The sequence below is a fragment of the Pagrus pagrus genome (assembly GCF_965226575.1).
Source record: "Pagrus pagrus genome assembly, contig: HAP1_SCAFFOLD_75, whole genome shotgun sequence".
Lineage (NCBI taxonomy): Eukaryota > Metazoa > Chordata > Actinopteri > Spariformes > Sparidae > Pagrus > Pagrus pagrus.
Genome location: NW_028175388.1, coordinates 10,837 through 27,445, shown reverse-complemented (window position 1 = coordinate 27,445; position 16,609 = coordinate 10,837). Strand labels below are relative to the sequence as shown.

Here is a 16,609-nt window from a genome sequence, read left to right as displayed (position 1 = left end):
TGATTATCCAAGGTCACCCAGATAACTGAGGTGTCCCACCGCTGTGAAACAATCAGTCTGAATCAATATGATACGGTTTAGCAGTCCCCCTCTCCATTCACTCTACCTGTAGCCTAAAACAGCGCCACTCTCCATTGCAGCTACATTGTGGTCAAATGTGGAATTGTCCCAAAATCGTTTCAGCTGCAATTCAGTACTATGCTTCCACCTAGTGGCTACAGTTGTCACTGACATTTCACGCGTTGCGTGAATCTCGCTCCCCGCGAGTGAAATGGCCACTTTGAAGTAGTACCTACTGTATGTATTTCTATAGTATTTGTACTGTGTGCTGTGTATTTCTACTGTGATGTGTATTTCTACTGTGATCTATATTTCTACTGTGTATTTCCACTGTGATGTGTATTTCTACAGTGTATTTGGACTTTATGATGTGTATTTCTACAATGTATTTCTACTGTCTGCTATGTATTTCTAGTGTATTTCTACTGTGTGCTGTGTATTTCTACTGTGTATTTCTACTGTGTGCTGTGTATTTCTACTGTGTATTTCTCTTGTCTGCTCTGTATTTCTACTGTGTATTTTGACTGTGTGCTATGTATTTGTAGTGTATTTGCAGTGTGTGCTGTGTATTTCTTCTGTGTATTTCTATTGTGATTTCTATTTCTCTGTGTATGTCTATTGTCTCCTCCTTTTTTCTACTGTGTATTTTGACTGTGTGCTATGTATTTCTTGTGTATTTGCAGTGTGTGCTGTGTATTTCTTCTGTGTTTCTACAGTGATGTGTATTTCTACTGTGTATTTCTATTGTGATGTGTATTTCTACTGTGATGTGTATTTCTACTGTGTATTTCTATTGTGATGTGTATTTCTACTGTGATGTGTATTTCCACTGTGTATTTCTATTGTCTGCTGTGTATTTCTACTGTGTATTTCTATTGTGATGTGTATTTCCACTGTATATTTCGACTGTGTCTTATGTATTTCTAGTGTATTTGTACTGTGTGCTGTGTATTTCTACTGTGTATTTCTACTGTGACGTGTATTTCCACTGTGTATTTCTATTGTCTGCTCTGCATTACTACTGTGATGTGTATTTCTACTGTGTATTTCTATTGTCTGCTCTGTATTTCTACTGTGTATTTCTATTGTGCTGTGTATTTCTACTGTGTATTTCTATTGTGATATGTATTTCTACTGTGTATTTCTATTGTCTGCTCTGTATTTCTACTGTGTATATTGACTGTGTGCTATGTATTTCTATAGTATTTGTACTGTGTGCTGTGTATTTCTACTGTGATGTGTATTTCTACTGTGATCTATATTTCTACTGTGTATTTCCACTGTGATGTGTATTTCTACTGTGTATTTCTACAGTGTATTTGGACTTTATGATGTGTATTTCTACAATGTATTTCTACCGTCTGCTATGTTGGCTATGTTGGATACTTGTCCTAGAGGAGGTTGCAGGGCCGGCTCTTGGCATAGGGGGTATAGGCAGTCGACTAGAGCATAAAACAAAGTGTTTTAATCTTTATAAAATGTAATTGAATCCCCCCCTCTCATGTCTCATGGTGCAACCAACCCCGCTGTGCCCGCAGTCACACACACAGCAGAGGTGTGTGCAGTGAGATTGTTTTCAAGCCGTTTTCTTGTTAGAAATGCCAGCCCCACATAGCAAGCGGGTCAGGGCCAGATCCGGCATCAAGCCGGCACCTCTGGCCTACATCTGGCATGGCAATAGTATGTTAGCCAGATGTGGGCCAGGTCTGGCAGTGATGGCACCGTTTATGAAATGGCATGCCAAATGTGGGCCAATTGTGGTTAGGTGTATGTGGCCCAGGTCTGTACAGTAGCAGACAGGTCTGGGCCAGATCTGGCATCAAGCCGGCACTTCTGGCCTATTTCTGACCTGGTAAATAGTATGTTAGCCAGGTGTGGGCCAGGTCTGGCAATGATGGCACCGTTTATGTAATGGCATGCCAAATGTGGGCCATTTGTGGTTAGTTGTATGTGGCCCAGATACGTAGCAGACAGGTCTGGGCCAGATCTGGCATCAAGCCGGCACTTCTTGTCTATTTCTGACAAGGCAAATAGTATGTTAACCAGATGTGGGCCAAGTCTGGCAATGATGATACCGTTTATGTGATGGTACGCGATACATGGGCCAATTGTGTGTGAGTTTATTAGACCCTAGAGTGACTTTGACTAGGGTCAAAGGGGACTATTTAAGGTTAAAAAAAAAAGAGACAGGTTTTACACATTTGAATTGTTTTTTTTTTAAGTATATTTTTGGGGCTTTTATGCCTTTAATTGATAGGACAGTTCAGAGAGTGACAGGAAATGGGAGGCAGAGAGGGGGAATGACAGGCAGGATAGGGCCGCTGAATGTGGGATTCGAACCAGGGCCGCCTGCTCTACACATGGGGCGGGTGCTCTACCAACTGAACTAAACACCGCCCCAACACATTTGAATTTTAAAAAGGCAGGACAGTCCCTTTTCTTTAATAAATGATCAAAGCTTTGTCCGAGAAGGCTGAAATCCTGACATGGCCTCTGCAGTTTGTAAAGTCCCCAGCCCATACAACCTTCAGAAACTTGAAAGGTCATCCTGGTGCATGTGAGGTCTTCAAATAAACCCCTTTATTTTTATAAATTTTCACATTCTAAAAGACTTAAAGAGCATATTGCAGGTTAGACCCCCCCCCTTAAACCAATGCTTAGAAATATAATGTAGGAACAAGTTTTTCTTAAAATTATATTTATAAATATAAATTTATAAATAAGACTTCCGTTTTTGGGAGAAAATTTTACTTCCGCATCGAAAAACCCTTAACGGAAGTGACGTAGGCAGAGGGAGAGCGGTCGGTTTGAACAATAGGAAAACAATGGATTGTGGTGCTGGTTCTGACCCCGAGGGAACTTTACATGTGTATAATTACAAATACGACAGACCACAACCGTATAACTAGGAGTCCATTATGCACATTAGAGAGCAGAGAGACACCAGGAGGAGAATTGATGGCCAGAGGAGAGAGAAATTGAGCTGTGGTGTCAGGACAGTCAGTGCAGAGTTGGTCAGAGACTGGTGGCTTAGCTTACTGTATACGCATTAGCTACGGATATGCTTACATCACAACATCGTACAGATTACTACCATGTATCATGCAATAAAAAAACTAGTATTGATTATCTAATACATGTCGGAGTACTGATACTTACCAATGACAGAATATATAGAATATTTAGATTGACTACAGTAACATTATGACACAAGTTTGGTGAGAGAACATACATTTTATTAAAAACTGACTCATGAAAGTCATGACGTCAATTCTTCCCCTCAACAGCCAGCAGATGTCACTATTTTGACTGTATCGAATGCTTCGAAGCAGTGCATCATTTTCCAGGCAACTTTGTCAAAGTGGTTCAGTGCTTCAGAAAGCTTCGGTTTCACCACCACTAGGCAAAAGTTGCAATGATGGCTAAGGTGACCCATTCAATGGGTAAAATAATAATAAATAAAAGTCAGATAGCCAGCTTTACAGTGTCACATTTCATTGATTAATTTGGTGTTCCTGTTCAACCACTAGATGGCAACACCAGACATAAAATATTCATACTATTCAGTATTTTTTGTATAGCTAGGCTATTTAAATGTCTCAAATACAATAAATTTGGTTCCACAATAAAACACACATTAACAGATACATTGTCATCTAATAGTTTGCCCATGAAATCACATTTAGCACAGTCTACAATTTATAGCCATCATGGATGCCATAGCGATAATCAAATCAAATTACACTATCATCAAAACTGTAATTAATCAAAATTTTCCAGAACATATTCAGTTTATATTTGGCTGGCAATATGCAATCAATACAACTATTTACAATTCAACATTTGGAGAGTACAACATAACACAACTCACCATTTAAGAACACACTCACTCATCACTTGTATTGGAATTTAGCTCGCCTCTCTTTCAAGCAAGCAAAGCGATCAATCACCCTCTCATTGAAATCAGGCATGTTCCTGACAAGTTCCCTCTCCATGGAAAGCAGGCCCAATGCATTCAGACGTTCCTGTCCCATTGTATTTCTCAGGAATGTCTTGAACCTCTTTAAGGTGGAGAAACACCTCTCAGCTTCAGCTGTTGTCATTGGAGTGATTATGAGGATGTTCAACAGCGCCACAGTCTCAGAGAAGGTTTCCTGGAGGTTGTAGCTCTGTAGAACCTGGTACAGAGCCAGTGCACTGCAGGAGCCCCTGAAGTCTGGACTTTCGTAGATGAGAGAAAGCTCAGTCCTGAGCCTCTCCTTGTGTAGCATGGGGTATGCCCTCATGGTGGTATTCAGAGCCTCTTCAGGGAATGTTTTCAGATGCCGGTCAAACAGCTCTGCCTCTAGCAGCACGGCACTCACAAGGTAGCTGGTGAAGGAGAACCTGTCTTTGGCATGGCCCAGGATTGTTTCACAGATCTGTTAAAATGATAAAAATGTATAGTCAGTAACACACAATTGTAAAAAAAAAAATTCTACTGGTGTTGGCATGAATGTGGCCATGATCTACTGTATCTACTGTCTCACAGTTCCAAAGTATGCATTTTATTATTCATGCAGACTTATTACTGTATCCTTGTGTGAGTATAATGGACAAGTAATGGGTGAGTAAAACAAATGACTACCATCCATTACTGAATTACTGAAAAAGAGATTGTGACTTTATCACTTGGTTCCAACACTTGAGTATGCCTACATCATTGGTCAGTAGTGAATGCAGATACCTCTTTTGACAGCCTCTGCTACTCTTGTTCATAAGGCTCTCCTTGATCTTGTGGTACCTGGTGCTTCTTGCTGCTGCTGTTGAGAGGAGCTTTGGTCCCTGAAGGGAGACAGATCAAAAGTGTGAGAATATGATGACAGTATGTCAATGCCATTATCAATAATTACTCTCTTTAAAAAAAACAGTAATACTAGTAAGTAATAAAAAATTGCCGCGAAACTCTTTCATTCACCAATATTTTGTTATGATACGCTAGTGCTATTCCCCTCTGAGTCCGGGGGTTAGCGGTTATCAACACCCGGGGTCTGTAGGTTGACCTACTGACCTCTGACCTGGACGATATCATCTCCGACCGCTGCCCGGCTCATTCTGATAATAATCATTCCGCTTCGGCATTCGGGTCCATTTTTAGTGCAACTAGCCAGAGCTTTAGTAAGTCTAGGTTGCGGAGAGGAAGCTGAACTTCGTCCAGCTGCTCATTTTGTTCAGACAAGTCGGACACACGCAGAAACGAACCGTAGCATTAGCGATAGCAACAAGGCGCGCCGCAGTCGGAGATGACATCATCCAGATCAGAGGTTAGTAGGTCAACCTACAGACCAACAGCTAACCCCGGACTCAGAGGGGAATAGCAGTAGCGTATCATAACAAAATATTGGTGAAATTAACGAATTTTGCGGCAGAGAATGTGTTATTTAGAGGCTACATTGCACTGCCCTGTGTACTTGCATTATACAGATATACGCGGCTCTCAGCTGGATCTAATTTCGTTGGAACGACTTGTAATGACACCAAAGTTATCTGGGTGAGTAAATGATCGTATTTTATGCTAGAAATAAGGTCCAGATTGTAAAAAACGGTTATTATCCATTAATAATCAAAAGAAATATACCATCTGACCCATTTAAAAAAAAAAAAAACAGTGTTATGAGTATGAAAAGCCTCAGAGTTATCAATGTCCTGTATCAAATCATGAATGCTGGCAGTGAATATGCCAACAGCTTCCTCCTTGTTGATCTTCTGGAGGGATCTGGAAAGGGGAGCCGCAGCAGACGAGGACAGGACAGTGCTGCACTCTCGCACTCTCAGAGAATCCATGAGGAGCCAAAAATGCTGACAGACATGAAAGACATATGTGAAAGGCAGAAGATTACAGTACATAAATAACACAAGATATACAAACTGAAATACAAGTTATGATACTTTTTCATCAGAAATCACAAGAAGACCCTTACCTGCTTTATTTTTGCACAAGTTCCCTCCTGCGTCTCAATGTTTCTTTCCGTTGGAGTTACTTACTTCAGTTTCTCCACAACAGGCTGAGCAGTTAGTAAATAGAGACATAAGCTGGCTTTGGCACACAATGAACTTGTCAGTAGCCCTGAAAAAAGAAAATTACCTATTAATTTGCACCATGACACATCTTGGGCTGTGCCTGGAAAGCTAGGATAATAAGAGGTCAATCTTTATACAAATATGTAACTTAATACATTCAATGGTTGGTTTACTACATATACCCTTGTCCAACCTGCAATCCCATACAACAGCTCTGTCACAGAATGTGTTCAAGTGTGTTAAAAATGGAGGTCAGATAGTGTTGGAGTTGTACCGCCTGTATGCATATAGATAGCATATATAACTCGAAAAATTGTATTTCCTGCGAAAATACAGCGTGAATGCTGACGGCTGAAGTGATTTCGGAAATCTGCTGAATGTGCTGGAAAACACTTGCCTAATGCATAAAAAATGCATACAACTATGAGAATGAATGGTCAAGAATTTGCAGAAAAAGCTGTCTTTTTTCAAAAGCTGAAAAGTCAAAGGCGGAAAAGTAATAGGTTCAAAGAGCTTAAAAAGCTGAACATTTTGATAATTGGATGGTTTCTCTAGCTGAACATGAAGCTGAATATTTGAAAAGGATGAAAAGGCTGAAAAGCTGAAAAGTAATAGGCTGAAAGAGCTTAAAAAGCTGAACAGTTTGACAGCCAAACAGTTTCTGTAGCTGCATATGCTGGAGCAATAGCAGAACCAAAGTTGAAAATGTCCCCATAAGAATGAATGGGAAAACACCTCCCAAACTCCTGCAGGTTTAGAAAAAAGTGTAATGGTTATGGCCAAAATATGTATACAGTGAGTAACAGGAGACATTGCTGAACCATGTGATGTCTTTTTTATTTCTGTAAAGTGAAAAATGAGGGAGCCAGAGCGAGAGACAAAACCGGTACCGTCTGCTCCACTCCAGAAATTTAGGCTCAAAGTTAACACTGCAGCTTATGGGGGAGTTGCTGGAGTGCTTGTCGCTCGAGGGCTTCTACAGCCAAAAGTTTAAGTCCTACATCTGAAATAAGAACATCACCTGAAAGCCAACAAGATTTCCTACATTTCTATGTATATATTGTCTATGTGAAGTAAAAGCTGTGGGACCCAAATCAAGATGAAGAGAGTTTTTTCTCAAGTTTTTGCAGCTGCTCTCCACTCTAGCGATGATGTCACCCACTCTAGCTCACGCAAATGTTATAAAACAAGACTTACAAGTGGCTGTTCACGTTCAGCTGAGTCTCTGTCTGATCCGTTACTGTCTCCTGCCGGGGCGGCAGCACCAGCGGCTGCTGACAGACAGCGGTCCGGATGAGGCTGTCGGCACCGAAGGCACCGCACCGCACCGGGGGTTGGAGGGGAGAGGGGGGCGGGGGGTCGCACAGTTCTTGCTTCGGAATCCCAGTTGAACTCCATCAGATCGCTGGAGTGATAACCCTCTGGTTTAAACTGAGCGACACACAACCGAGTTTTTCGTAGCTGACGCAGAGGTCAAGCCCCGTCTCTTCAGCTGCACAACACGCACCCAGGCACGGAAGATAGCACCGTTTTTTTTCTGGTGGACCGGTGGACTCGATGTCGTGACAGGCTGGAGTTTGTGAAACCACCACAAACTGAATAATTTACCATGTCCATGATAACGCAATCCAAACCTGCTGTAAACACACTGACTCACGATAAGACGACCGCTCTGACAAATAGCCATCTGCTCCCACACTAAGCTATGGCAGCTGCTAGCATACAACTCCCTCTTGTGACGTAATATGACGCGATGTTGGAAAAAAAAAAAGAGAGAGACAGAGAGAGTTTTTAGGCGCTGTGCTCACTTTTTCGGTTAAATTTGTGCTCTTGTGTCTTGAAAAAACATTTCAAATCCTCACTCAACTTTTCAAATGGTATTTTTCACACATTTCATTTATTTTGTAAACCAGTATAACCTGCAATATGAAAAATCCTTAGGCACACTTGTATTGGGGGGTCAACCACCGTGCAAAATTTAGGGTCTCTAGGGTCAAAGGGGGCCATTTAAGGCCAAAAAAGACATGTAAAACTGTTTAACAAAAATATCAAAACTTTATTCTAAATGAATACGATTTGAGTATGTTGCTCAGCTAAAATTGTAATACAAGAACATTTTGGTCCCATAATTGGAGCGTTCTTCGTTTTCCTAGTGGCCAGCAGTTGTGAGCTTTTGGAATAGATAACAAGTTTCAAGTCATTCAGTTTGTTGGAATGGTGAGCCTCATTTGGTTTAAAAATGTGAAAGTTTGAAGGCCCGCCTACCAAAAAGTAGATGTTTAATCAAAGCCAAACCAATGCTTATCTACTCATCTGGGGCTACAGAACAACATATCAAAAGCTCAGACTTCCACGACCTCTATAAAAAAAATGCTATAAATTTGTCAGTATGTCAGAGGGTGTAACACCCTTGGGTTTTTGAAAAGGACCTTTTTTCTAAATGACTTATATTTTGCTTTCGTATTCTTGTGTAGGGGCCCCAAGACAACCTCCATGCAAATTTTGGGGTCTCTAAGGTGAAAGGGGGCTGCATGGCAGCCAAAGAGACAGGGGGTATTAAAGGTGAAAAAACAGGATTGAAGGGATTTAGCCAGATTTTTATGTTGCTCACTTATAAGTGTCATACAAAAATATTTTTGTCCCATAATGATTAGAGCTTTCTAAAGCTACTTAGCTTTCCTATTCAAAACACTCTGTACACATTCAGGATGACAAACTCTGTTATTCCTCTTAATCTGCACACAAATGCACCAGTCTGCTTCGAGTCGGATTATGCTGACCACTGGGGCATACCTTTTATGCAAGAGTGTTACTGTTCTGTGCATGTTTAAAATACTTTTATTAAAACATGTTACTGTATATCCTACTGTATAGCCTCCCCTTTCACCCCCTCCATGCCCCCGGCTTTACTGTGCGGTCCCGGCCGGTGGAGCCCCCGCTGCACCATCCACCGGGCCGCCGGTAATGCTCCACTGTCACACCAACTGGGGTAAAAGTCCTCGCAGACATTTCATGGGACACATAAATAATCAAAGTGCACGTGCAGCTAGTGGAAACGAGCCAGGAAAGAGCATGCATGACAGCGTGACGTGAGCATTTCCTCAGAATGATTGACATGTTGGAGGACAAATAAGATGATCCACCCGGGGTGCTGCATTTGCAATGTTATAAAAGGTTGGCCACCAGAAAAATATCTATGACCCAGTAGGATTACAACCTATATGGACAAGCAAGTTAATTTTTTGCTGGAAATCCAATATGGCCACCACAATATTAGCCCCAGTATAATTGAGGTGAATAGGGCAAAAATTTAAACTAAGAGATATATCCATGAAACTTCACAGGTTGATCACTGACATGAATAAGAACATCCTTTGTATTGGAGGTTTCCATGAATATATATTTAAATATGCAAATAGGGCATTATTTGATTACATTTGCCTTAGCCTAACCCTAACACTGTAAAGTAACTCGGATTAATGGGTAGTCGGACTTTTGGGTGGTCGGACTGACGTATGCTCCCCCAATTCTGTATGGAGGCAATTTCCCGAGCAGCATCAGAAATCTCTCTAGTGAGAGGGAGAAGACAGACTTCAAAGCTAAGGCTGTTAAAAGAGGACTCAGGGTGGGGGAGGGGATGCCACCATAGGATGCCACTCAACAGGCTTAGAAACTGACCTTCAGTGTCACTACAATGAGCTGCCAGAGCTAAAATATCAGTCTTTCCTAAATATTGTCTCAATATTCAGCCTTCCATGATAAGTCATTTCTTACAAGTTACAAAATTTAATAGAAAAGAAAAATTCTAATTGTATTTTTTATTTTATTTTCAATAGTAATTTAAATATACATATCTGGTATAAAATATGTGAAAATCCCTATTAAAGATAAACAGCATTTAAAAAGTTCAGACTTGTGCTGCTCTGTATCTCAGATTGAATAAGTGCCATACTACATGCTCCTCTGAAAGTTCACAGTCAGGTCAGGTGCAAGTCAGGGTGGGGGAGGGGAGCTTTCAATGCACCTGCACCTCCAAACTCCCTCCAAAAACACTGCTGCGTTCAAGGCAGGCAGGAATTACTGATTTCCTGGAACTGAATAAATAATGATTATTAATACATGTTTAACTTCTTAATCCCTTTATGATTTGAAATTATTTGAAGATAAAAAAATATTTTAACTCATTTTTACTAATCAAAACCATCCCATGGCTTGCATGACTGAGAATATTAAGATTATTTCATTTTTAATAGGCAGTTTTCGTAGTATTCACTCTGCTTAAAACTATATTTGAAGTAATTATTTAATATGGGAGTAATTACCTCAATCTGTAGTATTTTTGCATTGAAACATTTGATAAAAGTTTCCTTTCAATTTGAGGCCATAACAGTAGTGAAGTTTCCCACTGCCTGTGAATGCAATCGGAGAAGCGGATCGTGCAGAGAAGTTGACTGAGGACTGGAGGTATGTTTGCGATACTATTTTTTTTAAATTAATTTTTGCATGTTATCTTGTCGACATTCAAATTACCCCATTTACTAAATGTTTGAAACCTTAATTACTATCGTCTATTGTATCCTCGTAGCATGAAGTCCGCGAATAAAGCCAAGCCGTATTAGGTCGATTGTAAAGTTACAAAATACATAAATTACGAGATTGAAACAAACAGTGAAAGTGATTCAGATTTTAATGATTAACATCTGTGATAGACTGCCATGAGCTGTTCTGATGGCACAATCCTTTGTGCATATGGTGGCATGCAAGGTTAGCCACAACCACTAGCCACAGCTGTAGTCACCATGGATTTTATTTCAACCAGTATGTAACAAATTACATTTCCATGCTCAACGCTTTTTTTTTTAATGTCGACTTACTCGATTGTGATTTTATACAAAGACGTATTGAAAATGTCAAGATTAAACTCTGCAGGGGACGTCAGCGCCGTTTTGGGAGGAACGCGCATAGTCAAAAATGACCTCCTAGTGTTTACCAAACCACACCTTGACCTTGTTGGAAAGCGTCATGAGGTCAAAGAAAGATGTGAATGAGAATTCAAAAGGACTGAACTGTCTGCGGTGCTCAGAGAATCCGACTACACTATGTCTTCGGGTGTTATTGACATGGTCTGCGAAGGAACAGAAGCACATGGCTAATTCATATGCAAAATAATGTCATCAGACTGTTCGGACCTTCTCTTGAATTATAAACTGTAATTATAAACTTGAGAGGCAGAAGAAACTTTCCTGGAGAAATATACTTAACCATGGGCGAAACTTTAGTTTCAGAAGTGGGGGGGACACAAGTAGGAACGGCAAATTTGTGTACGCATAGCGCGTGTTGTGTTCTGTAACGCTGTTACGTTGGAGTGTCACTAGATGGCACCACTGAATAAGACAGGACTATGTATGTAGGTGAAGAGAAGAAGAAGGAGCTGTTGTTATGAAGCTGTACTTCCTGCTGAAGATGTTGAGTAAAGTCCCTTGAGCTTACAAGTTGGTTTTCATTCTTCACTACACCACAGTGCGCTCGATTTCTGCCTGCGTAGAGCTTAAATCATGCCATTTCTATTTAACCCTAGCCTACTATTTTGTCATTAGCCATACTGCCAGTGGCGGAGCGTGGGTCTCAGCACAGAGAGGGAGGAGCATTCTCGATGGGCCCTTGTGATAGTTATTTAAACATTGCATTTATTCCATTATTTAAACATGCTAGTCACACTAAATATTTCTGCAGAAGACAATGCCACAGATCACCCCCTCTGACACACACACACACACAGGTCACTGTCTGAGTCAGTGGCTACCATGTCTAAGCCATGTAGCTACCATGTTAATTGTAGACTGTCTGTGTCCATTTAATGTTTGTGTTGTACCAAAGACATGGTAGCTACTGACTCAGCCAGACATCAACCTGCTTGAGCTTTCAGCACCATAGACAGTGTTGGTCACAGACTGACAGTCAGACACAAATCAACTCAACTCAGTAACCAATCACACAAGCAGCTCCATGGCTCCATGTTGTCCCTGTGTGATGTTCAGGACAGGTGAGGACAGTCTGAGGACAGAGAGCTCTGAGGTTGAAGTTTATAATTATGAAATGCACCGTGAGACTGTGACAGGTCTGTACGTCTTGACCACATGTCAGCTGTTCAGCTGTAGTAGAGGAAACTCCGCTGTTCTCAGCTCCACCGCAAGGAGCGCTTTTATTTTTATTTTTATTTATTTTTTTAATTTAGCTCCGGTAGCGACCCGGCTGAAATGCATGAGGATGCGCGGATCCGGTGTATTTATCAAGGCTTGGTCATCCTGCTGAGGCACCGGGTTGGTTTGAGCTGCGTTCATGAAGCCAGTCTTTAATCTCGCGTCTCCAACTTGTTCAGAACGCTGCTGCCCGATTTTTAACAGGCACGTCCAGGTGTGAACACATTACCCCTGTGCTGTCGTCACTCCACTGGCTTCCAGTTCGTTTTAGAATTGATTTTAAACTTTTATTGTTTGTTTTTTACTCCATTAATGGCCTGGCTCCCTCCTACCTGTCAGAGATTTTAACTGTCCGCGATCATGGCAGGGCCCTCCGTTCTTCCGGCCAGCTCCTGTTAGAGGTACCAAGGTCAAGACTTAAACAGTGGGGCGATCGTTCTTTTGCTGTCACAGCTCCCAGGCTGTGGAACAGACTGCCCCCTGACATTCGCACCACTACTGACCTCAGCCTTTTTAAATCGAAGCTGAAGACACACTTTTTTAGATTGGCATTTAACTCTGACTAGGGTAGTCCTGCTCTTAGGTGTACTTATTTTGCCTGTTTTTTACTTAATGCACTTTTGGAGGGCCTTTAACACCCTGCAGCACTAGTAGTACTTTCTTGTGTTTTCTTGCAGCACTGTAGCACTTTCCTGTGTTTTTTATGTATTGCTTTTATGTATTATTTTATTGTTTTGATGTAAAGCACTTTGGGTACCGTCTGGCTATTGTAAAGTGCTATACAAATAAAATGTGATTGATTGATTGATTGATTAAGTTAGAGGCTACTTTCAAACTCGTTACTCACTGGTCGTCAGCGTTTTAGCGATCGTACAGCCTGAGGCCAGTATACAACAGGTAACGGTGTTGTTGTCTCTTTTCACCTCCTCTCTTCCTTGTGTGATCAGTGCGCTGCATACGCGTTTTAAACAGAGATGGCTAAGCGCCTGGTTTAACATATTAGTTAGCTAACGTTAGCTACAATAGTGTATAGAGTAAAGTTAGAAATACCAGTAATGACTAATCAACCCACATTTTCTTTCTTCCTTTTTAGTCCCGTTCCAAATAAGGACTTTAAGTTGAGCTGTCGGCTCCTTTTCATCTTTTTGCTGCTGTGCCGCGTCCTGTCTGTGTCTTTGATTGAGCACGTAGTGTGAGGGGGGCTTCCGAGCGGTCAGTTTACGCAGGGTTTCTTGTTGTTTTGCAATTACAGCCTGTGCCTACTGTTAGTTTTCAAAGTGTAAAAAGTGGGGGGGACAAAAACATGATTTTGAAAAGTGGGGCGGACATGTCCCCCCTGTCCCCAGTGGAAATTGCGCCCTTGTCTTCATAGCAAACAAGTTTTTACCTGGAATTTAATTCATTAAGGGTGAAAACTGGCTTATGTCAAAAATGAGCCTTTCAGAGCGAGAGGAGCCTATTTTTGTCTAAGCTGCATTTCACTGAAAAAAGGTCTTTCAAAGAAGTTTTCTAGCCTGAACAGGTTGAATTTGGATCTTCTTCATGGCAAAGGAGTTTTTACCTGGAATTTAATAGATTAAGGGTGAAAACTGACTTATGTCAAAAATGAGCATTTCAGAGCGAGAGGAGCCTGTTTCTGCACTGTACAGTAGCCTAAGCTGCATTTCACTGAAAAAAGGTCTTTCAAACAAGTTTTCTAGCCTGAACTGGTTGAATTTGGATCTTCTTCATGGCAAAGGAGTTTTTACCTGGAATTAAATTCATTAAGACTGAAAAGTGGCTTATGTCAAAAATGAGCGTTTCAGAGCGAGAGGAGCCTGTTTTTGCACTAAGCTGCATTTCACTGAAAAACGGTCTTTCAAACAGGTTTTCTAGCCTGAACTGGTTGAATTTGGATCTTCTTCATGGCAAAGGAGTTTTTACCTGGAATTTCATTCATTAAGGCTGAAAAGTGGCTTATGTGAAAAATGAGCGTTTCAGAGCGAGAGGAGCCTGTTTTTGCACTGTACAGTCGCCTAAGGCTGAAAAGTGGCTTATGTGAAAAATGAGCGTTTCAGAGCGAGAGGAGCCTGTTTTTGCACTAAACTGCATTTCACTTAAAAAAGGTCTTTCAAACAGGTTTTCTAGCCTGAACTGGTTGAATTTGGATCTTCTTCATGGCAAAGGAGTTTTTACCTGGAATTTAATTCATTAAGGGTGAAAACTGGCTTATGTCAAAAATGAGCATTTCAGAGCGAGAGGAGCCTGTTTCTGCACTGTACAGTAGCCTAAGCTGCATTTCACTGAAAAAAGGTCTTTCAAACAAGTTTTCTAGCCTGAACTGGTTGAATTTGGATCTTCTTCATGGCAAAGGAGTTTTTACCTGGAATTTAATTCATTAAGACTGAAAAGTGGCTTATGTCAAAAATGAGCGTTTCAGAGCGAGAGGAGCCTGTTTTTGCGCTGAAAAGTGGCTTATGTGAAAAATGAGCGTTTCAGAGCGATAGGAGCCTGTTTTTGCACTGTACAGTCGCCTAAGGCTGAAAAGTGGCTTATGTGAAAAATTAGCGTTTCAGAGCGAGAGGAGCCTGTTTTTGCACTAAACTGCATTTCACTTAAAAAAGGTCTTTCAAACAGGTTTTTTAGCCTGAACTGGTTGAATTTGGATCTTCTTCATGGCAAAGGAGTTTTTACCTGGAATTTAATTCATTAAGGGTGAAAACTGGCTTATGTCAAAAATGAGCATTTCAGAGCGAGAGGAGCCTGTTTCTGCACTGTACAGTAGCCTAAGCTGCATTTCACTGAAAAAAGGTCTTTCAAACAAGTTTTCTAGCCTGAACTGGTTGAATTTGGATCTTCTTCATGGCAAAGGAGTTTTTACCTGGAATTTAATTCATTAAGACTGAAAAGTGGCTTATGTCAAAAATGAGCGTTTCAGAGCGAGAGGAGCCTGTTTTTGCACTAAGCTGCATTTCACTGAAAAAAGGTCTTTCAAACAGGTTTTCTAGCCTGAACTGGTTGAATTTGGATCTTCTCCATGGCAAAGGAGTTTTTACCTGGAATTTAATTCATTAAGGCTGAAAACTGGCTTATGTCAAAAATAGACGTTTCAGAGCGAGAGGAGCCTGTTTTTGCGCTGTACAGTAGCCTAAGCTGCATTTCACTGAAAAAAGGTCTTTCAAACAGGTTTTCTATCCTGAACTGGTTGAATTTGGATCTTCTTCATGGCAAAGGAGTTTTTACCTGGAATTTAATTCATTAAGGGTGAAAAGTGGCTTATGTGAAAAATCATTTCCTGACCGGCGCGCTCTCTCTCTCAGAGAGTGCCGGTGGGGCGCCTCATTGTTCCGGCAGAGCCAAGCTCCTTATCACCTGTTTCCCCGCCGGCCGCATGTCGCGGTCCAGCAGTGACATAAACTTTTTACCCTGAACTCTGTTCTCCCCTCCGTGGGTTGTCGAGGGTGCACACTCGGCGCCTACGCGACACGTACACACACACACACACACACACACACCTACACACATGCTCACCTGCTGTTGCTGCGGAGGTCTGTCTCGGGTTCACGGGCCGAACCGAGGCAGTTCCGGGCCACGTCATAAGTAGCGCACTGTGGCATGCTTCCATGGGTCAGGCGACCATGGACTAAACTATGTGTGTTAATTGTTTTGAAATATTGTTAATGTATGTGTTCTGTGGGAAAAGTGGCACAGCCATATGAGGGGTTATTAGTGCCACAGTACTGGGGTTATATTTAAAGGGGTTCTGTTAGTTTTGTGCTTTGTTTCCCAGTTTATGTTTCTTAACCCCTGTGTTTTGTTAATTGGTTTGCCCGGGGGAGGGGCCAAGGGGGTTTTTAAAGAGAGCTCGGCTCACTTGAAGGAAGGATTCGGCTGAGTGGCATGTGGATAACAGTTGCTGCCTGTTCCTTGTAAATATTTTTTTTACTCTGTCATATTGTAAATATTCCTGCGTTTTTTTTGTTGCTTTGCCACCTGTGGGTATTTTTGTCTTTGGGTTTTTGGTGTAATAAAAAGAAAATCACCAAACTAAAGTTTGCCGACTGGGCCATCATCTTTCCAAACCAGCGTTTCAAAGTATCGAACCCCGACATTTGGTGTCAGAAGTGGGATGGCCAGTCGACGAGGGCGCATCCGGTACACAGGAAGACGGGTACTGGGTTGCGCTCACAAAAGGAGGAACCAGTGCAGGACAAAGATGGCGAGGAGGGAGCCTGGTCCACAGCCGAGGAGGACGAAGGGGGTGCGGCGGCCCCAGTCCGGCAGGCCGGCCCTGGAGCTCCAAGTCCAGG

At 41.6% G+C, this 16,609-nt stretch overlaps 1 protein-coding gene across 2 annotated transcripts; it reads right to left on the bottom strand.

Annotated features, from left to right (window-relative positions):
* Positions 1-3,280: 3,280 nt before the first annotated feature.
* LOC311253935 (uncharacterized protein) lies at positions 3,281-5,414 on the bottom strand. 2 transcript variants are annotated; one of them, XR_014622068.1, is made up of 2 exons: positions 4,787-5,414; positions 3,281-4,481 (listed from the first exon to the last, which is right to left on the bottom strand). XR_014622068.1 is itself a non-coding variant. In XM_084384385.1 (2 exons), the coding sequence occupies exons 1-2, from the start codon at positions 4,937-4,939 to the stop codon at positions 3,954-3,956; spliced, it is 624 nt and encodes a 207-aa protein (XP_084240511.1). In that variant the 5' UTR covers positions 4,940-5,414; the 3' UTR covers positions 3,281-3,953. The 2 variants fall into 2 exon arrangements, 1 of the variants encoding a protein (XP_084240511.1); XM_084384385.1 differs by having other exon boundaries at positions 4,844-5,414.
* Positions 5,415-16,609: the final 11,195 nt, after the last annotated feature.

Coding starts and splice junctions, on each gene's coding strand:
- LOC311253935 (XM_084384385.1), bottom strand. CDS start 4,939: ATGGCATTGACATACTGTCATCATATTCTCACACTTTTGATCTGTCTC. Junction 4,482..4,843: donor GCAGCAGCAAGAAGCACCAG/GTACCACAAGAT, acceptor TCATTTTAACAG/ATCTGTGAAACAATCCTGGG.